Source organism: Aspergillus caelatus (genome assembly GCF_009193585.1).
Source record: "Aspergillus caelatus strain CBS 763.97 unplaced genomic scaffold BDV27scaffold_301, whole genome shotgun sequence".
NCBI lineage: Eukaryota > Fungi > Ascomycota > Eurotiomycetes > Eurotiales > Aspergillaceae > Aspergillus > Aspergillus caelatus.
In genome coordinates, this window is record NW_022475564.1 from 1 (window position 1) to 22,364 (window position 22,364).

The following is a 22,364-nucleotide window of genomic DNA, read 5'->3' on the forward strand; positions in this document are numbered from 1 at the left end:
ATTAAACTGTTCGGTGAATAATATATTACTATACTGAATATATAAATAACAAGAAATTTACGAGTTATATTATAGTAAAAGAGAGTACAAAAAATAATCTCTAACTTTAAAAACTCTTTTACTAATAAATATCTGCACTAACTCAGGGTCAATAAGTTTAAGGTTGTATTTAATCTGAATAACAGAGACTTAGATAGGAGGGGCTCTATATATTTTTTGTATACAACCTTTTTCTAATTATCACGACAAATCTTTAACTCCGGGAACTCAGTTAGCCCCCTTACCAGCTGCTCCTGCAAGAGCTCAATATAGTCCAGGTAGACATGGATATTAACTATAGCATAAACAAAGGTACCGGGATATAAGTCCACTATATAAGTATATACCTCAAGAGACTGTAGGAGACAATATTAAAAGGCACACCGAGGGCCACGTCACACGAGCGCTGATAGGGCTGGCAATAGAGATGACCTTTCTGGTCTTAACCATTGGGGTAGAAGACATAGAACTGGGCGAATATATCATAAGGCGGGAGTGCTATCTTCTTGAGATCGACTGGTTCCAGGCACTCATAATAATACGATAGTCGAAAGGGTTATGTTTTAACTTGTACAGTATCTCGATGAGCCGGTTGACTTCTTGTCCTTTGTAATCGGTTTTAGTGTCGACATTCTCGGCCCCGAAGTATCGCCATTGAAACCTGTATATAGGACCGAGGTCGCCTACGTCGCGGTGGCCCAGGCCGACTTTGTCGAGGAATTCGCGGCTGCTGCTACCGCCCCAGATCTTGACACCTTGGTCGGAGAGCGGCAGGGACAAGATACAGCCGGAGATGAACCAGAGAAGCTTGGCAACGACAGCACGGAAGAAGACACTTTTGGAGGTCGGGAGGGGAAGGACAGGGATAGAGTTATCGACTGGGTTGGGAGCCGGTTTGGAGAGCGAGAAGCGGAGAGCAAAAGCAGGACTGAGAGGGTGCGAAGATGGAGTATGTACTTGTACCTGTGCGGTCGGGTCGGTATTTACCTGAGGCAAGTCTTGTGTGTATGAGATTGAGATACTAGTGTTCTTTATGGTTGGAGTTGTCTGCTGGATTGTCTACTGGGTTCGGTGTGCTGCTGTTATTTATACATATATTAGCTGTAAAAGGCTTTCACGGATTATATATATACAGTATCCTGAAAGGAAATAAAGTAGTATATATTACATATAATCGATATTCCAAGTACAAAGACATAGTGTAGGAGTAGAGACTGATATAGCAACTCCCTTAGTATGAGAGAGATTGACCATATATAATAGTATAGAACAACATACTGGTAAATATTCGTATAATGGCAGCTTAAGTATATAATCTTGTTGTGCACATTCAGTAAGTGGCCGAACCAAAAGAAATAAGTATAGATTATTTTGAAAGCTGTGACGAATACAGCATATAATCTAGCCGATTTCAGAACTATAGAAGTAAATAAATTACCCAATATTAAGGGTAACTCTGCGGCCATTTCTATTAGAAGAATTAGTACTATATTAAACAGAATATACACAGACTTACTCTTGGTTAAAGGCAATCTTTTTGAAGAAGCTAAGCTGTTCAAAAACAGAAAGTTGCTCAATATCAGTGATCTGATAATCAATATTATAAGCGTAAATCAGCTTGCTTGTAAATATATATATATAATATATTAATATCCTATTATAAGGTATATCAAGGTTATGCTGCTGTGACAGGCGGAGAGGATCAATTAAATCGAAAAATTTAGTAGTATTATCTGATATTGTTTCACAGTCTTTCTCGTCGAATAAAATAAAGCTCTGTGTGAGTTGTGGGTATCTTTGCTAGAGATTAACTTGCAAAGCACCGGTTAACAGATAATCCCAAGCACCAAAGAAGCCTAGGCGAAATGATTAACGAAAACAATCTAGACAAAATAGATAGCCTATTAAATTTGATAGTGTAGCCCTGTCTACCTATCTCTTAAATAATCTACTGGTATCAGTATATTCAATGTCAAGCGTCAGAAGTCTAATTACTTATACTTTAACTCTCCTGCTAGGACATTGCAGTTTATTAGAGTTACATATTCAGAGGCAATATTATAAAAATATATACCAGTATGGAGATTTGGACGGTTTAATTTATAGATCCAATTATCTTTCGAAACTGTTGCAGATATACCTATATCTTTTAGAAGTTAGGATTAAGTGACAAGTATATCAATAACTTACTAGGTAACAAGAATTGTGTGGCCTCATTAGGTTTTAAGAAAGAAGCAGCTTGTATAAGCATTTGAAATGTCTTTCGACCTTGTAAAATATAACGGTGTAAATCATCAGGTAAGAGAGAAATCGGCATAGAGATTAGACTTGTTGTCTCTGCAAATATGGTATATATATAAATAATAAGCTGGTAAGCAGGTAGAACTGGATAATCTGAAGATAATAATCGAAGGATATCCTTAATACGTTGACAATATGAGGTCTGAAACCAACTTTGTTCAGTGTTATATCGAAGAATCAATGGTATTAAAATAATTGAGTAACCTGCTTCCGATATTAACCATAACTTGCGGTGTTGAGGAGTCTGGAGCCGCGGCCAGTTATATGGCTGTATAAACTGTTGGAATGTATTTGAGTAAGCCACTTGTCCAGAGGGACTTAGGATCTTTGATATTAGTAGGTCTTGCAGAATACTGCCGAGACCCTTCTATTCAGAATAAGATACATCATGCGGACGACTGAGAACTATATCTAAGATAGGATTTAATTCTCGAAGAGGGATCTGTTGACCTGTTAGTCTATATTTAGTAAAAAACTCTTGACACTCTGTTTTTGTTGAATATCGATGTCCTTCAGCAAGCTTTTGAATTGTATCAAAATAATATCGCCCCTTCAGAACAGTATCAAAAGTTAAGTCAGCTTGTTGCTCTTTTAAACAATAACAAAATCGGTAACTAAATCTTGTATTATAGTTTAATACCCCACTGTTTTTTGCTTGCTGGGGCATATTACCAGTAAATGCTATAATAAAAGCTGTGACCAAGGTAAGACCACTATCCAGTGGCATAGATATACCGTTAATAAGATCTTTGAAGCTCCCCTGAAATGAGATAATTATATCTTCGACAGCGGCACCATGCGGGCCAAGTGTTAGCGTAAACAGATTTCCTACTTACCGACGTGCAGAATATGAGAGGCCAGCAGGAATCAAGTAAAATACTTTTAATGCTTGATATATATTTCGATGGGTCCCGAATTCATCGATAAAAAGTAAGAATGGGACAGAGTGTATCCGGCAAGTTTTTGCAGAACAGGAGAGAAAATGTACCCGTCTAAAATAGGTAAGCTCTAACTCTGCGCGTAATAGATATATTAAACTGGGATGGTAATATGTCCTTTTTTTATAATATAGCACACTGTGGATCTCGATAGAAGGATTTAAAGAATAACAATTATTGGCTGAGTAGTAATAAATACCTATATCGATTACCTGGAGAATATCAGCAGCTAGTATTTCAAAATTAATATCTTCTACTAAGATATATATTGAGTCAGATGATAATAGAGCAAGAGATATACTTTCTATCTGTAAACGCGAGAAGACTGGCTGTAGTGTTAAAATAACTTGTTCTTTTGTAGCTGTTGAGCTCTGCTTATCCAATCCTATAAATATAACCCGACCAATTGTAACAGGTAATCTAATTGTATCAACAGATATCTGTGGTATTAATACAAAGTCTGAGAGGAAAATAGTCTCATGAGAGGAGAAGTAGATATATTCTCCTGACACCGCGGTAATAGATCCACCCTATACACAGGAATACTATAGCTCAATAGGATTATCTGTATATTGGGTTATTCTAAAGTATATTTTCTTTTTTGCAAGACCAGAATTGAGGATATTATAGAACAAGTACAGTGGATCAAATCAGTATTACTGTGTTGTGAAATCTAAATCACAAGGTGTATTGGATTATTGTGCTTGACTAACAGGGATTGCTCGCTTATATATAGATAGAAGTGGGAGGTTTCTTTCTAACTACTCCTTTAATGTATCAAGTTTTCGAGGTAGATTACGTACCTTATCTGAATCTAGGAGCTGTAATACTTCATACAGCCGACTATAATCAGATCTTGATATTTCTGTATAAGTAACCTATAGTGCGAGAGTATATATAAAATCGTTACCCAGCCAATCTAAGATTATATTACTATAGACTATCTGGGAAAGGCTTCTATAATATACTTATATTAGGTTTATATGGAGGTGGATTATACTGTGGGGATTTGTGTGGATACTCTTGAGGTTGTTTAAGTATTGGGAGATAACACATAGAAACTGGACAATTTTTGGTATTTGGAGGACATATAGCAGTTATATCCTGATAATACGAAGAATTCTGCCTATTATTATAGGGCCGCCAAACAATTTTTGAAGATAGAAAAGCCTTATAACGAGGTATTTTGAAGCCAGAGTGTTGTAGAGTTGATGTTTAGATATTATAGTAAAAGGGGGTGTTCACAGAACAGGTGTAGTTTAGAGTACCAAGATAAATACCTAGTCTTACCCAATGCTCAACTGTAACAATGTTTTTAATATATAAATTATAGTAAAAGTCTATTCTTATCAATATATTAATATGTTTCTAAAGTGTATTATAAGTCTTTTATATCTATATATTATAGCAGACTATTATATATTGAAAGAAGGCTTATTGGTTTAATATTAGAGTGTATTTATTAGATATTCTGGCATAATATGACCAGCGTATAGGATATATATATAATGAAGACAGAGATTGAAAGCCACTGTATGTCTCTCAAAACTAGTATACACAGTTAAAATTTGATTAAAATATAATTAAATATTGTACATTAAAAATAAATAGTAAATCGTAAATAAATATTATATCCTACTCCCTATCCTTATTCTTATTCTTATTCTTATTCTTATTTTTATCCTTATTCTTAGTCTTACTCTTATTCTTATCCTTATTCCTATCCTTATCCCGGTACTTATTATTATCCTTATTCTCATCCCTATCCCTCTCTTCTACTGATCCATCACTGTCCGCATCTATATTAATTAGGGACTGTTGGGGCTTCCGGCAACTACCCAAGATTTCTACCAATGGAAAGTCCCTAAGAATGTCCAGTTCTCGATATTTATTCTTTGTGTAGAGACTATCAAAAGTATTTAAGACATAACTGCGATTATACTTCACAAGTTCAGAAATTCTATTAGAGCCCCGAGTAAGTAATATATTTAGTCCTGCGCGGAAAACCAACTGGATAGTAGTATCTAAATTGAATTAGGCTGAGTTGAAGACAGTGTCTTAGCTTAGTATATAACTTACATCGAACAAAAGATCGGCCGAAAGAAGAGAAGCTATCAAGTGATAGACAGATTGTCATTCAAGCAAATATTTCTAAAGACCAAATTGATATATATAACCTTGTGATACCTTCAAGGATTGATTTTGGGTTATATAGTAGTGAATAGCGTTGAGTAATAAACCACTCAAGGAATATACTTGTAGCACTCTAAATTAATCGAAACTTCCAGGATTTATAGAAGAATCGAACAGCCTTTTCAGTATCTTAAAAGTCCCGTGTACTATAACTTATACCTGGGAAGGTTCTCTGCACTGGTTCAGCAGATTTTCTGTTGTATAGACCATATATAAACTGCTGTTGTGTATACTTGACAAGATCTTCTACAGCCCTATTTGTGTTCGTGGAAATTGTTATACCAGCCTCCACCACTAAATTCTGGGATGAATTGTTATAGTTGAATAAAGAGGCGGCAGGCTCCAACATATTATCAGAGAAGTAGTCAGGCCCAGTTATATCCTGAATAGGGGGGATCACTGGTGATATAGAGTAAGATCGAAGATCAGCAGAATTGATAGTGGATAACAAGCCCTCTTGGTGCACAGGAGACGTATGAATTGTATGCAATAATAGTGTACTTGGTAGAGGCTGATAGCTGCGTACATTTCTAGGTTGCTGGGTGGAGGGTAATCGATTATTTGTAAAGGTAGTATATTTAACACTCCTAGATCGGGTCGGTTAACTTTTTAAATAATTTGTAGTCTTTTTCCTTTTTACAACTGATTTTGAGTAAGATCCAGTACTTTTGGCTACTTTACACTTTTGCTATAGGAATATATTATTAGTTTACTTTGATTATAATTTTCTTTCGATAATTTTATTAATTACTTACTGATATAATAGAAAATCTACTATATTCAGAATCCTGCGAGTTTTCAAGTACACCGGCATCAAGGGTAGTTAATTATGTAGAGAATAATTCTGATTCTACCAGATATATTAATTTCCCAGTACACTATTAAGAGCTAGTAGTAATATACATAAATTTGAGTTAGTCTCGGCGCGTTGGGTTGCTTCTATTGACCGATTTTGGTCCCGGTATCTTGTCTGTAATAGTAGTACTTGCGATAATATAGGCAGCGTAGATTATATTATAGCTATAATTATAGAGATTATAACCAGCACTGTATTTCTAAAAAAAAAAAAAAATCGATCTTTGATTAAATAGGAGTCCAAAATAAAGATTTTTCTGAGATTGTAGGCCAAGAAATTGAAAGCTTTTACAGGTATATCTAAACAAAGAAGTTAAACAAAGAAAAGAAAAAGTTGATTTGTTTGCTACCCCCTGAGTTAGATACTAGAAAAAAATTTTTTTTTTGCTTTTCTTGATTTACAATATTAGATCCTCAAGTTGGGGAGCCTTCAGTCTGTGTTCTATATCGATTCAATAATCTGTTCGAGTATTATACTTATATCAAAAATATCTCCCTTCTGCGGCTCCTCACTATTCTCCAAATAAGTCAATTTATCATTTCAAATTTGCTATCTGGTTAAAGATTTATGGTCGCTTATTATTTCTTGGTTATTAATATTAAGGGATAATTCTGTGATTATTTCAGATAGTGTCTTATTCACTCCTCTTCGACACAACCAATATTGAAAAGTTTTTTCTACTAAATATTCATATATTAACACAATCTTTGTTTGTCCTAGTCGATATACTCTGTCGATAGCCTGGTTGACAATGCTTTGTGAAGTTGGGAGTGAGAAAAGATACGCATTTCAACAAAGTTTCTGTAGATTGAGTCCTGCTAACAAGATAGAGAATATTAATATTAGGACTATATATTTATTCTCTTGTATAGTGAACTTATCGATTAGTCTTGTTCTTTCAGTTATATCAAGACCTGAGTGCAGTATAGCAACGTCTATACTAATCTCCTTGAGACAAGCAGCAATATACACTTGTTCAGCTAGCTATATTGTCCACACAATAGACTTTTTATAATATAAAAATACCTGGTCTCTGATAATTGGGATTATACTTCTTATTTTAGATAAGTCCTGTAAGAGAAATTTAAGAGTGAAGATAGGTCTTTCAATTTTCTAAGTAACCTTATAGGCTGTTCTATAAAACCCTATCACTGAACTTTTATTGTCCAGGACTTTATAATTTTTAATAGTATATATCTATTGATCTATTAATGTATCTTCTTTCAGGCAATACAACGCTGCTGCAATATTTTGCGTTACAAGACTTTTTTCCAACTATTAGAAGCCTATCCAACTTGAAAATAATATCAATTTCCGAAGCCTGTCCATATTCTATCTATACTTTGTTTTATTGTGTTTATCCTGCATAAGAATATATTGTTGATACCTGACCTCTAGGGCCTTGTAGACCAGCTCTTCCGCCTTGTTTAGTTCACTTATTACCATCTTCCACTTGTAGCCCGGGATATCTTGTCCTATAGTAACACCACTCTCAAATAGAATGCTTGAACTAAGCGTACAGCGAATTATTAATTGTACTAGGATTTTGCGCAACCGTGTTCCTGTAAATTGGAGATCAATACTATCCGTGAAGATAAGTTTGGTTAATACTGTATAAGTAAGCAATAAATTTTCTTTCTCATACCCCTTCGGTAGGTTGAAAAGGTAAGCTGTCAATTGCTGTGGTTCAACATAATCATTTTTTAACACGAGACCTGTATATCCGGAGAAATTATAAACGCTGTTAAAAAACAGTGTTTCTGTTAGCAAGAGATTAAACTCTGCGTATATCCACTTCGTAGTAATAGATAATTGTGTATCTCTATTACACAGTATATATACTTCGTCAAAGACAGCAATCTCGAAGAGCCCGGCCAGAGAACCCTTCCATTGTCGAGAGAACTGAGATAGATTATAGATAATCTTCTCCTTTTCACACCACAGTTTTGCTGTAGATGGTCCGTGACGAGCAGTTAATATCTGGTATATAATCAGGATTAACACCCTTGCCCTTTGGGATTGGCCGTCAAAAATCTTATTATTGTTTGTAAGTTTTCTATCTATTATATATATATTATATCCGGCTGTGGCTCTGTAATCTCTATAATACACCTATAACTTAAACAGAGATATTATGGCAATAATCTCCCCAATCTATTGTCCTACCAAAGTGGGCAGTATAACAATTAATATCGGTTTTCCTAGAGACAGTGTCTTCTTTTCCTTTTTCGCTGCATCGTATCTTTTCTTGAACAATATATATTGCTATTCTTAGATTAGTCTGGGAAAGGATATCACAAAGAGACTATACTTATATATATAAGGAAATCTACTGCTTCCCAAGTTTTCCCAAGCCCCACAGAGTCTCTAAGGATTGTGTCTTTTATATGGCCAGATACTTTCATTTCTACAAGTGTATTGATAGTAACTGGCTGCCAATATTTTAGTATAGTACCGGCATGCATATTAGGTAACCGGGAATACAATAAAGCTGGTATATTTAGCCTTTAATAAATTTTCTTGTGATTCTCTTTCTGGTACTCTTTATTGTCAAACCATTGTCTTTATTTTTCTATTTAGTGTAGCCCTTCCTCTGTCGGTCTTATGACAGTTGAAATAGTGCTTATCTCTGTTATATATATATATTCAATTTCTTTCTGTATATTATAATACTCAGGGTTGAATATATCGGTCGTTATCGGATCAAACACGCGGTATTTAGTCTTAAGCTCCCTTTTGCTCAATTTCTTTGGTGTTTTAGGCTCACCCTTCATAACAGATAAGGCTACTACGTTAACCTCCTCTTCTATTGTTTCTAGGTCTGCTATAATCTCTGGCTCTTCCTTACCTATAACCCGCTCACAGTTTTTTAGTGCGGTTGTGGCCATAGTATACTGCCAGAATGGGTCAGTACGATCGAATGTGTCGGATTTCCTCTACAGGATCATTTGCTGCTTTTTACTAAGACATTTCTCTTGGAGTGCCATCTCCTATCTGCTCAATTGTAGATTATTTTTATTGTCTTTCTGACTCATCTTATTATCGGCTTGAGTGTCTGTCTCAGAAACCGCGGTGGTATCTAATTCCATTTCGGTGTCTTCCTTTGTGGTGGAGGATATAGCCCCTGACTGATCATCGTTGGTTGTTGCTCGGGTGCGTTTTTGATAGCCTATCTAGTATCAGCTGTAAAATTCTTTCCCACACTCCTCTATACTACTAATCTCTGACACTGTCAAAAATTGCTGTACCTCCACCCCTTTTCCCTATCTGGGATGGAGTATGAATGTGGCGAAGCCAATCTTTTAATACCTAGATCAATCGATCTATTTCATCTTCTGTTTTCTGGGTCTGAAAGAACACCCCGCTTCTGCTTGTTATATTCTTATACTTCACCCAATAAAGGAAGCATGTGTAATGATCTACCTCGTCCCACTCTATTTTATCCTTTGTAAATGTCGAATACTTCCTGTTATCTGCTGCTTTACCAGATATCACTTTTACCTGGACTATGACTAGTCCTGGGCCATGTTCACCACCTTTTCTGTTTCTTAAGAAGTTGTTCTATAGAGAAGCCCAGTGTGGCTGCACCATATCCGATTTAAGCTATTGAGTCTATTCGTCGTTGCCCACGAGTCCAAACGCGGTCTTTAGGCCCTCTCTTCCTTTAGGCATTTTTGCTATTTTTATATGTTAGACTAGGGGTCTCTGTAAAAGGGTCTCAGCTCACCTTTTCCTGTGGAAGCTGTTGTGTTGGTTTCTGGCTCGTAGAAGATGATTACATTGTCATCTGAGTCTGACGACTCACAACTCTTTGATTCAGAACTCATCGTGCATAGCGGAGGGGTAGATAGCAGGGATAAAGAAGAATACTTGACTCTAGTTAAGAAGCCAAGAAGGAGCTTATAGAGGTAAGATTGAAGGTAAGTTGAAGATAGAATAAAGGAAGAAGGATGAAGAAGGATAAAGAAGAGATAAGGGAGAGATAGAAGATAAATAAAGGAGAGATAAAAGAAACACCAAATCTCTATTGCCCTGACGAATTAATTATTTTGATTTCAGTAAATAAATTGTTCAGAATATAAATAAAAAGAGATATATATTTATTAAGTAAATAATCAACTTCGAATAATTCATAACTATAGATATTCTAATGTCAAGCTAGAGTAAACTGTAAAAGGCTTTTTCAGTATAGTGTATACATAGTTTTTATACTATATTCTAACTAAAATAAATATATTTTTAAACAGTATAAAGACTATCTTGGTACTATATACTTTAATTCTATAACTGTGTTGAATAAGTAATGTTCATGTCAACTCACAGTTATAACACCCAAGAAACTGTTTGCTCACTATAATATTTGGTTAGATTTTAGTATGTGACCCACTTAACCATTTTACACCAATGATTATCTAAGATGAAACTATTGTAACCCACCATAACCGGTTTGCGACCAGTACCCAAACCTCCAATAACTACATGCCTCGGGCCACTAAGTAATTCGATTCCACATATATTTTGGTCGAGCTTTAGGTTAACTTATCCAATCCTTCCCCATCACTGGTCATTGGGAAGTCTTCTCTTAAAGTGCCAGTCTTTCCACAAGCTCCATTTTTTGTACTCTGTACCGTCCACCTTTTCACATTCCACTTCCCATCGCAAAGGATGTGGCGATAACTTCCTGACTGACGTTGGAGCCGACGCACAGATCATCATCTTGAACTTCCATCGGCACCCCATAAGTTCCCTTTTGAAGTCCATGCATGCAGGCAGTGATTTACGGGTCGTGGTGGCCTCGACATTGATCTCTGCCTGAAACGGTGCGAACTGCACATCTTAGAAAGCTCACATCACCGTGATGGATGGCATGAAGAACAAGAACACCAAGACGGGCATTCAAGCCTGGAGAAGAAAGCCTCGCAAGTTCGCTCCAAAGTCAAGATTAGGCTGTAAGACTTGCAAGTATGTCTGGACTTTTACGTATTACTACGGAGCGATCAACAGTGTTCAAAGACTTCGTAACTGACATGCCTCAGGATAAGACGAGTTAAATGCGATCTATCTCAGCCTTCATGCTTGAAATGCCTTTCTACTGGTCGCACCTGCGATGGCTATAGTGAAAGGCCCCTCGCATCCAAGACCGAGAAGACCCAGATTGATTCAACTGATTATCGCGAGATCACCGACAGATCAGATAGCTGCGACAGTTATAGCCCCTGTACCACGATGGGTACGTACGAGTCAAAGCAATGGCACTCGAAATACCATGGCCTCATTTTGCAGAACCTCGGATCCTTTATGATCTTACCCATAAGTGGGTCAACCCAGGCCGAGGCGATGTGCTTTTTCAAGGATATTTCGATCAAGCATCTGAATGAATATCGCCCTTGCGAACCATGGCGGAACACTCTCATGTTCTTCTCCCACACCGTGCCATCAGTGCGGCATGCTGCCATTGCTCTGGCGTTGATTCACCGAAACTACCTGGATCGCCATTCTAACGGTCGGGTGTATGAATCGTCGTCCTCAAAAGACCGGCTATCGGATAAGGCTCCTTTGCTTCACTATAACCGCGCCATTCATCTTCTGCTGAACTCGGAAACTGGCGACAGCGCCACAATAACAGCTATCACGCTTTTGGTCTGTTATCTCTTTACCTGCTTTGAGCATCTGGCGGGTGACGACGTACAAGCAATGAAACACCTACGCGGAGGTGTAGCGCTCTCACGCAACATCTACCACGCTACATTGAATAACTGTACCTACGACGATATCCAATCTTCGGGGATCCATGCCATTATCTGCCAGGTCACAAAACAGATTCGCCGTCTTGACATGCAAGCCGTCATGTTTCTAGTCGACTGGACTCCAGACAACATCCAAGAGACATTCACGGCCCGTCTTGCACTCCTCGACAGGACCTTTTGGTCACTTGATCAAGCTGCCGACCACCTCCAGATTCTCGTGGCTCAGGTAATGAGGTTGCACAGCACACAGCAACAAATGTCCCCGACGGGTACGATGCCGGCGTTACCTTCTTCACTTAAGGACATCGTTCTCGGGCAGTTGGAAACGTGGTCGAGTCTCTTCGAAAACCTCCTGCAACAAGGCAGCCCCTCCGAGTCAGGCTGTGAAACTGACCCTCTCGTATCACTCCTGCGCTTACAACACACTATCGCATGGACTCTCCTCAGTGGTTACGGACCTGGCAAAGAAATGGACTATGACAATTTCCTGCCCCAGTTCCAGCAATGCGTCGCATTGGCGGGCAAGGTAGCGGCGGCACATCAGCGGTATTCGGGGTCGTCAACGTCGACTTTTACGCCAGAGATCGGATTTATCCCCGCTCTTTACATAATCGGCGCCAAGTGCCGGCATCCTAACGTCCGTCGTGAGGCCTTGGGTATTTTGCGACGGCAGCTAATCCGGGAGGCGACTTGGGATAGCATTTCTACTGCCAGGGTGGTTGAGCGGATTATCGAGATTGAAGAGGGTGAGGCTGGGGAAAAGCAGATGGTACAGTGCATGGAACAAATTCCTGTATGGCGGAGGATCGAAGCATTGTCTTATATACATGTCCCAAGCGGTCAGTCTGCGGCCAGGTTAGATATTGCGTATACATTATGCGCCCAGGAGGGAATACAGACTGAGTCGCTTATGATAGAACGGACCAAAACTCTTATCATGTCAAATAATCGATAACAGGCAGTAGGGCGGGATGACGAACTAAAAGGGAAACTGATTCCTGTCTGTACCTGTGAATGTAGCTGGCTCCATCCCTTCGTCAGTTTTCTAATGCTGGAGCGGTGGTGTAACTATTTGCCGTAGTTGTTATGGACATCTATTCGATCTATTACAGCATTAATCTCCCTTCATTCGAGCGTTCTAACCTCACCTCCATGGACCGCGCAGATTGTTCCATATCGCAGATTGTGGCATATAGATCGTCATCATCCAGAAGATTATTATCCAATCCATGATACAACACCGGCAATACGGAGCATTTCCACACCTCATCCCTCCCGCTGCTTATTGACCTTCGCTGTCAATATAAAAAACACGATAGTCAAAATCAACACAAACGTAGGCAGGATTAACCGGATCCAATTCACCGAGACAGAAGTGTTTCGAACAAACATTGTGCCGCTGACGATTTTGTTGCTTCGATCCGTAGCCCAGTTGGTCAACGAGTCTGCGATGTTTTCCACCGCCGTGGGTAAACCCAGGTTCATGACCTGCCTAACGGTATCAGGACTGTTGGCTGAGATTCCATTGTACTTCCATGTGGACAAGTTACGAGACGCCTCCTGTTCCCACACCTGATAGTCCTGTCCCGTAAAGGAAGTATTAACTCCACTCAAAAAATTAAGTATCGGGCCAAAGGCGAACTTGGTGATATCTCCGCCGTTATAGTAGACAAACAGCTGTGACGGGTTGGCTCTGTCTTCTTGCGAATGCCAGGGAGGGGAGTAATTGCTCGATTTCCAATAAAGGCCCGATGCGAACTGTTCTGGGGGAACAGATCCGCCCCAATCAACATCATGGGTGGTCACTGACGGAACACCATTGACGACAACCATTGAGTACGTTTTGGAACAGAAGCTGAGTGCGCATTCGGTGGCTTTGATGATCTCCATTTCATTCCCAGAGCCTGATAGCTGAGTGCCGTTGATGAGATTGGCCACGTTCAACTCGGCCTAGGCGAACACCTGTAGCGGATTCTGGACTCCAGCATACGAGACATTGCTGCCAGACCTTGCATTGTCAGACTCAGAGTCGTAGGTAGACCAGCTGAGATTATTGGGAAATTTCATCTTATACAGCTGATAATATGACGACATTCTCTCTACCAGTATCGGAGTGCTAACCCCGGCACGGTGGATAAGGTGATGTTGCATGGTATCGACTGGGTATCGTTGGTATTGTAGTCGAACTTGATATTATCGCAGCCATGGAGAGTGGCCTTTGATGTGGCATCTTCGCATTTGCTGCACACAGCAACTGATCGATAAGGTAGTCAAGTGCATTTTCCCGACAGACAGACGGGATTGAGATCAAAGCTATTTCTCCACAGGGATGCATTGTATGCCTGGTTTAAGCTGAAAGGAATGTCAGAGAAGTTACATCCCTCGAGCTGATTTGCAGTAGCGACGGAAGGACTTGAAAATTCTCGACCAGGCAAGCTGGCCACTTGTTGCATAAATGGATCGAATAATAACCCCAAAACGGTGATGATAGCCCCCAAGGATACGATTGACTCTGCTTTGTGTGAGAATAAGATGGTAAGCGATCCCCATGGCCCTCGACTGGCATCGTCAAATGCCTGGATGTCGTATACCCTCCGTCGTTCCTTTTGCAGCCAGAGCCATTTCAGCTGGCCGATGGATGCGCTGACCACGAGTATTAGAGAAGATTTAGACCCAGTTGCAAGAATGGAGACGATGGTGTTTATCGTTAACCCATGGAACTCCAGGGGTCATTTTTTGTTATCATTAAAAGAGAGCAAAATCACGATGGAAACAAAACATAGAATACTAAAGCACAAGGAGACAATCTCCCAGAACCAAGTATTCGGTGATGGCCATTTGGAAGTCTTCTGACAGGAGGGTTTCGTTTTAATCGGCGATGCCGAGCCAGTAGACCTTTCTTGGAATTCAATATCGCCAGCAGCTTGTTCGTCGAACATTATGATGAGAAAGAGAACAAACTCCTTTTGAGCGAAAGGAGTGAAGGTCGTAAACGGTCGACGATCCAGGTTGGAGCGAAGGAAGTCAATGATCAAAGCTCGTTCGCCATGGTCGGGGGTTTGCGGGGGATATGGCCAGAAGCGTGTTCCAATTGGAAAGGTCCATTGGCAGCGGAGCACCAATTGTCTTGTTATAGAGCATAGCCACACCTGATGATATAGTTATGCGAATGGATAGCAATCGGCACACACAACCCTCCATTCCGCACGTACAGCCAGCCAGCCTAATCGGAATACGTAGTATATCTAGAGTTGATATCGGGTCGGGTTTTGCGGGGACCCCGATCAACTCTAGCCAAGATCCAGGAATGCTTATCTTGGTGTTACGGGGTAGGAATAGTTGAATAAATGGAAACGAAAAGCAATGTAAATGTATATTGAATGTACTAAATACGCATAATGGAGCGAGAAAGCTCTAAAATAGAATCAGAGTGAGAATAGCACGATAAGCAGGAAAAAGCAAAGAGAAGCCGATAATATATATCAACTCGGGTATCAAAACTATATACTTCTTCTCCTACCTAGCAATGCTGGCTCACTCTCCTCGGGTTCACTCGGTAGATCACCCTCTGATCTGACCTCCACTTCATGAGCCTGATCGTCCTCGGTCTCATCATCTACTACGCGCGCGCCACGCCCCAACCGCGCACTAACCGCCGCATCCTGCAACACCTGCAGCATCCCCCCCCTATCATCCTGCGACAGCATATCCAGCGGCGCGAACCCCATATTATCAACCAAGCCAGGATCAGCCCCATACTCGCCCAACAACCAAGTAATCTCAAACATTTCGTAATCGTCTCTTGAGGCTACATAGTGCAAGGCCGTCCAGCCGTCGATGTCGGCGTCATTGGGATCGGCACCGTGTTTCAGGAGGAATTGGACTAGTGAGGAAAAGCAACCCTGCACGGCGAGATGTAATGCTGTCACCCCGTCTAGCGTGGGAAGTCTGACCAAGGAGGAGAATTCTGGCGCTAGAGAGAGTGCCGCGCTAGATTGGTAGTCTCCGTTTTTGCTGGCGTAATGCAGTGCTGTATTGCCTCCGGTATCAGTGGCTTGGCAGTTGGTTTGTTGGTGAGCGACGAGGCACTTTGTTATTTCTAATTCGTTGTTGCACACCGCAAGATGTAGGGCGGTTTTGCCATTCTCATCTTTGGAGTTTGCATCTGAGCCGATGTCGAGTAAGAGCTGAAGGATTCCAAACCGCCCGCTAGATGCCGCTCTATGGAGACTGGTCATGCCGCGAGCGTCTGCGGAGTCAACGGCTCCATGTTTCAGAAGTGAGCGTACACCCTCGTCGTAGCCGGAACTGGTCGCTCGCATCAAGGCTGTTGTGCCTCGGTGGCCATAACAGGAATGAACATCTGCCCCCCAATCAAGCAGAAGTTGCATAACATATTCATCGCGTCGGTCAATCGAGCCCTCATTATACCAATCTCGACTCGCTGCAAGGTGGAGTGGCGTGCGGCCGCGATCGTCAAGAGCGTGGATATCGGCACCGTGCTGCAGGAGAATCTGTGCCATGCCCCTGTTACCCACTCGTGCGGCGATGTGCAAAGGGGTCTCCGCCACTATATTGGGACCGTTGGGCGTTTCCTGCTCGTAGGATGTTTGGATATCCACTTTTGCTTTCTGATCCAGGAGCATCTTGGCAATGGACGGTTTCCAATATACGACAGCGAAGTGCAAGGGCGCGTATCCCGTGTCGTTCAAGGTGTTGATGTCGTTGACATGTTTCAAGAGGAGGTTGCAAAGCCCTTCAACGGCGCATTTAATCGCCAGACAGAGAGCATTTATTTCAACTGTTACCCCATGCTCTAGAAGAGCCCGCACAACAGTCTCGTCTCCTGACTCAACTGCCAGGTTCAGAACGGCTTGATCTGCCAAGGCACCTCGATCTAGGAGAAGTCGCATGACCGCAGTCTGGCAGCTTGCAGCTGCAACTTCCAGCGCAGTAACTGAGACTCCGTCGGAAGAGATTGTAGCATTTAGATCCCCTCCGTGATCAAGCAAAAGCCGTGCCACATCGACATGTCCACTTTCGGCAGCGCTGTGTATGGCCGTATTAACCATGCTGCCGTCTGGGCCTCGCAAAATGATCGGAGCACCTGAGTCTAGCAGATATCGCACAATCTGCTCATTCCCACGATTAACCGCCAGTCTGAGCAAACCCCAGCTGGGCGCACCGCTGTGGCTTAGCAGCATATGAACCATCTCATGATCTCCCGCTTGGATAAAGTACTCAATGATATAATCAAGCACAGGGACCCCACATCGCACAAGATGCTCGACAATTCCGCGGCGTCTATAACTAGCAGCCATGTGCAGTGCTGCGCCAAGAGATGCTTTGTATTGATCATCCCGCATATGCGCCAGTAGATATAAAAAGAGCACGTCGTGACCGCCTTCTGCTGCGCGACACATCATATCCTCCAACATCGAAGGGGCAATTGAGTCCCCTCGTTCGATCAACTCTTGAGCCAAGCGAAGGCACTTCGACTGGGCCAAGCGGTGCAACTCTTGGTTTTGCCGACCTGTCGCCCCGGCAGACAGCAGGGCGTGTACGATACCCTGGAAGTCTAGTCGTTCGGCAAGCTCCAGAGCAGTCTCTCCGTTTTCATTCAGGATTTCTGTGTCTGCCTCTTGATATAATAATATCGCAACCAGGTCTTCTTGGCAATTCTTGACAGCCAAATGCAAAGTGGTGCATCCATCGGAGTCCATTGCATTGATATCAGCCCCATATTCTATAAGGAGATCTGCCAGGGGCAAGATAAGCTCCGGGACTTCGAGAATCGCATCATTCACAACTAGATGCAATGGAACTTCCCCTGTCAATGTTCTTGCATTTGTATCTGCTCCTTCGCTCACAAGTAGCTTAATCACCTCCAGCTGTTCATCGTTGGCACTCACTTCCGCAACTACGCGAGTCGGAAGATCGATGGTTTTGTCTATCGCACAGTGAAGGGCTGTGTTCCCTGCTTCATCCCGCTGCTCCATTATTGACGGGCTCAAAAGGCCGAGGTTTTGGAATACCCAAAGCACATCCAACCGTCTACAAGAGGCTGCCAAATGGACAGCAGTTCTTCCTTGTTCGTTTGTGGCACTAATATCTGCTCCGTGGCTCAACAGGGCCTTGACGGACTTGACATGTCCCCTGATTGCAGCAACATGAAGTGCAGTGAACCCCTCGATTGTTGAGTTGTGCGGTACTCCTTGCTTAAGAAGAAAGGGTACCATCTCATCTTCAATATCGTTGTCACTAGTGATAGCAAACAAAGCGTAGAACAAGGACTCCCCGACATCGATGAGTCCGCTCATTTCGAGCACCAGCTTCACCAAGTCTGTGTCATCTATCTGGACCGCTGTATGGAGAAAGTACTGGATATCAGTGTCCAGTAATTGGGTCTTGAGGAGGGTTCGGACGACGTCCACATGTTGGCGGAAGAGGGCTAGGTACAGGGGAGACTCTTTCTTCTCACTCGCAAGCATTGGGTTAGCCCCGTTGTCTAGGAGCAGGCGGACGACGAGATCATGTCCATACGCGCTTGCCAGTTGAAGAGCTGTCACTCGCATACCGGTTATTTTTCCTATGTCGTCAATACCTATTGCATTGATACTTGCCTTTGCCTTCAGAAGTTGCTGCACGACCTCTAAAGAGCCCGCTGTAGCTGCCCAGTGCAACGGCGTTAAAGCAGGTTCGTCCATACATCCTCCACCGTCAACCTTAGCGCCACTCTCGATCAGGTATTGTACAAGATCCGTGCAGCCACTTGAAGCAGCAATAGAGAGCGGTGACTCTCCAGGGTGTCTGCATAAATCAACATCAGCTCCCGCGCAGACCAGCAGACGCATGATTTCCACGTTTTCGAAAATAGTCGCGATCTGAAGGGCTGTCAAAGTATATTCGGACATTTCGCCATTGCTGCCATCCTCATCCTGGGTGTTCTCCTCGCCACTGATGCATGCAACTTCGTCGCTAAGACTGTTTTTCTCGCTCCTTCTGGCCACTGTAATTTGCATCCCTAATGCATTAACATCGGCTCCCTCGTCCAACAATATCTGTACCATTTCCTCATCTTGACATTTACATGCCCAATGCAAGGCATTATGCCCATCGCTATTTTGACTCTCAATGTCCGCTCCGTACTGAATCAAAACCCTCGCCAGATCCGTGTTTCCCAGTGATATCGCGAGATGAAGAGGGGAATGATCTATTACAGGGTCTATATTTTCGACATCAGCCTTGCCTCTCAAGAGCCCTTCCACGGCATCCTGATTGTTCAATCTCATTGCCCAATGAAGTGCCGTCCTGTTAGTGCTGTCTACTTCATCAACAACCGCGCCACTGTCCAGCAACCGGTAGAGTATATCCGGGAGATCAAACCAAACAGCGAGATGGAGACCAGTTGCCTCTAGGGGGAGTTCCTTGACGACCCCTGCCTTGACTGCTGATGGGAATGGAACATGCATGGAAGAGGAAACCAAGGCCCTGTCCATGAGGAAGGAGACCGCGGTATCGGCAATCTTTGTCTGGACCGGGCGTGCGTGGTGTCCCCAGTGAGCGCCGGCATATTTCAGAAAAACGTAGCCGGCTTGTCTCGCCCGCAAGGCCTGGATGTTCTGACATGGGCCACTCTTGAAAGGCTGCAGAGACAGGTATCGAATACATGTCACGGCCATGTCCTCATACGCAGAACACATCCAGGGTTCTCTGACACCTCGGAGATACTCCTGTGTAGTGACATGGATTAGACGGATTGTGTTGCTGGGTAGATCAACGGTAACTAAACCCATACAGACAGAGACCATAATATCCAGGTCAGGGGCGTCGGTCTCGTCAATGTCCTCCGCTCCTTCCCCCACAGCCAGAGCATGTCGCAATTCGGAAGGACTGAGAATCCTCTCGGCATATACAATCCAGGAAAGAACTCGCTGTGCCAGCTTTCGGTATTCGAGGGGCTGATTTTCTATTCGTTGCATCACACTACCGTAAGCATCTTCTAAGCCCCCCTCGCCGCGAGGAAGCTCCATCAAGGCGAGTCGGACTTTCTTTTCCGACACTTGATGCTTGATCAACATTAGATGTAAGCGCGCCAGAAGGAACATCCCTTCTGTTCGTTGGACAATTTGTGTCTTGACCATCTCCTGAAGATCAATGTTGCTGGCTATAAATGCCGGCAGACGCGCCATATTTCCCTCCACATACTTCTTTACATCTTCTGTGTGGGCGTGAATTGGTAGGATAGTGTCGTCTTCAAAGTGTCGCACAATGCGCCTGATATCTCGCGACGTGATTAAGGCCTTTACCTGGCGGCTTTCTTGAAGCTCACGGATACAACTCACCAGGTCTACTTGGACATCTTCGGCGCACTCATCCAGGGCATCAACCACCAAATAGGTCCTGGCATACCCTTGGAGCGTCCACAAAATAGCGTCTTTGACCTCCTGCAGGCCCATACTGATGTCCAGAATTGATTGGCGCTCATAAAGCGACTTGACCTCAACTGGTATCACGGGCGTCTGCTGTAGCAGTTGCTTCAGCATAGACGACAGTAGCTGGGGCACATCTTGCTGGTCTCGCATCTTGTAGTCACAGTAAAGAAATGTGACTGCAGTCTGATGGTCTGCCAGTTTATCACTGGGATACGTGTGCAGAAGGTGCTCGATAACCATTGACACCAAGACTGTTTTCCCCGAGCCTCGAATCCCTGGACAGAACAACATATTCGTCTCATCTGAGAGCCAGGAACGGAACTCGGACGACTCTAGAAGCCATCCTCCCGTACCTTCCTGACGCTCGCTAAGAACTTTAGTATACCGGAATCCATAGTCGTTCGCAGGAATCCAGTTCACAATGCGAGACCGTGTTTTCTCTGAGATGCGGTTAGTTAGACTCAACAGATATGCAGGAGCCGCAATACCTTCACTCGTAGCCGTCATGACCTCCCTTATACCGCCGATATCCTGTTTAATCTGCCGCAAATCTTAACAGTCATTATCCATATTCCCATAACCATTCATAAACCATACGCACCCTCTTTCAACACCTCCGCTACCGTCGGAGTCTGGTCCACAGCCTGCGGCGTAATCTGACCCAGCAATTCTTTCGCAAACGCAGCAGCAGCGACAGCAGCATACCGCTGCCAGCGCTTGTTCTTATGCGAGTCCGCATAGTCGCATATCCCCCGGATAACAAGACACGGGAAATTATCCATCAGCCCGGCGGCCTCCATCTCGAAACACAGCGCTCCAATCTCGCGCGCAATCTCATCCCTCTTCCTCGCGTCCTTGATAACCTGATCTCCACTCGCGATGATGCCGTAGTGCACAACGGGATCAAGGGTTTCTCTATTCTCGCGGACAACCAGCATACCTTCATCGCACATCTCACAGGTCTCTCCTCCCTCGGGATGCGCGTAGTCCGGTAGATAGAGCTTATCATGGTCTGTCCCCTGGTATGCATACTCGGCCCTAAACTTCGCGCTCTTATTTCTCGCAACAATCTCAGCGAGATACTCATCCATTAGCCCCAGTCCAAGTTCATACTCGACCTCCAGCGCAGCCAATGCATTCAACAGCACCAAAGGCGGCTTACTCAAGACCCCAGTACGCTGAAACTCCCCCCCAACCAGCGCCTTCCCCAAATCCCACCTTACAACACCCCCCGACGTCCCACAAGGGCGACTAACAACCACGTCTCCCAGCCGAATATCGCACGTCAGCTTGGGAACCCCGCCCCCAATGCCCACCAACAACCCGAACCGCACAGACGGAAAACTAAAGGGGATCTTGGCCGCGACGACAGCAGCATTGACAGTCCCGTAGGACGACGTGCAAGCGATGACCACATTGTGCGCGCCAACACTACCCAGGAAATAGCTATTATCATCTCGCGCGTGCTGCTCAGCAGGCTTGCCGTGGCTGGTGTCTAGTATGCTGCGCGCGGCGACCATTTCCAGTGGGAGGGCACAGATCCATCCGATGGTGTAGGCCGCGTTTTCGAGGGGCGGCATCTCTGTAGAGAAAGTGGTGGGGGAGCGGTTTCATATGGGAGTTAGGTTTGAGATGGGATGGATGTTGGTCGTTGTTGGTGCGGTGGTTCTTGGAGATTCAGCCTTGTCATTCATTGCTTTGGGTTGACTAGGTAGAGTGGCACGGGTTTTTCTTGGCATCATGTGGTCAAAAAATCTAGATTTTCTAGACTTTTTCTGGATTTCTCTATAGACCTACATTACATATACATATATATAGAATTGGTAGAGATATAGAGCTTTAAAAACCAGAATAA

At 43.1% G+C, this 22,364-nt stretch overlaps 4 protein-coding genes across 4 annotated transcripts; 1 reads left to right on the forward strand and 3 right to left on the reverse strand.

Annotated features, from left to right (window-relative positions):
* Nucleotides 1–233: 233 nt before the first annotated feature.
* On the reverse strand, nt 234–1,237 carry BDV27DRAFT_150078 (thymidylate synthase/dCMP hydroxymethylase domain-containing protein; the record flags this gene model as incomplete). Its single annotated transcript, XM_032071169.1, has 5 exons — nt 234–370; nt 424–480; nt 582–967; nt 1,062–1,150; nt 1,208–1,237. 5 exons carry the CDS (start codon nt 1,235–1,237, stop codon nt 234–236), a joined length of 699 nt encoding a protein of 232 aa, XP_031921938.1.
* An 8,702-nt stretch (nt 1,238–9,939) lies between these two features.
* Nucleotides 9,940–10,154, reverse strand: BDV27DRAFT_163180 (uncharacterized protein; the record flags this gene model as incomplete). The annotated part of the gene is made up of 2 exons (XM_032073512.1): nt 9,940–10,004; nt 10,055–10,154. The coding sequence occupies 2 exons, from the start codon at nt 10,152–10,154 to the stop codon at nt 9,940–9,942; spliced, it is 165 nt and encodes a 54-aa protein (XP_031921939.1).
* A 1,031-nt stretch (nt 10,155–11,185) lies between these two features.
* BDV27DRAFT_163181 (Zn(II)2Cys6 transcription factor) lies at nt 11,186–13,029 on the forward strand (the record flags this gene model as incomplete). Its single annotated transcript, XM_032073513.1, has 2 exons — nt 11,186–11,289; nt 11,364–13,029. The coding sequence occupies 2 exons, from the start codon at nt 11,186–11,188 to the stop codon at nt 13,027–13,029; spliced, it is 1,770 nt and encodes a 589-aa protein (XP_031921940.1).
* A 6,284-nt stretch (nt 13,030–19,313) lies between these two features.
* BDV27DRAFT_169130 (nucleoside phosphorylase domain-containing protein) lies at nt 19,314–22,153 on the reverse strand (the record flags this gene model as incomplete). Its single annotated transcript, XM_032074952.1, has 6 exons — nt 21,593–22,153; nt 21,468–21,552; nt 21,107–21,429; nt 20,756–20,969; nt 19,613–20,692; nt 19,314–19,385 (listed from the first exon to the last, which is right to left on the reverse strand). Exons 1-6 carry the CDS (start codon nt 22,087–22,089, stop codon nt 19,314–19,316), a joined length of 2,271 nt encoding a protein of 756 aa, XP_031921941.1. The 5' UTR covers nt 22,090–22,153.
* Nucleotides 22,154–22,364: the final 211 nt, after the last annotated feature.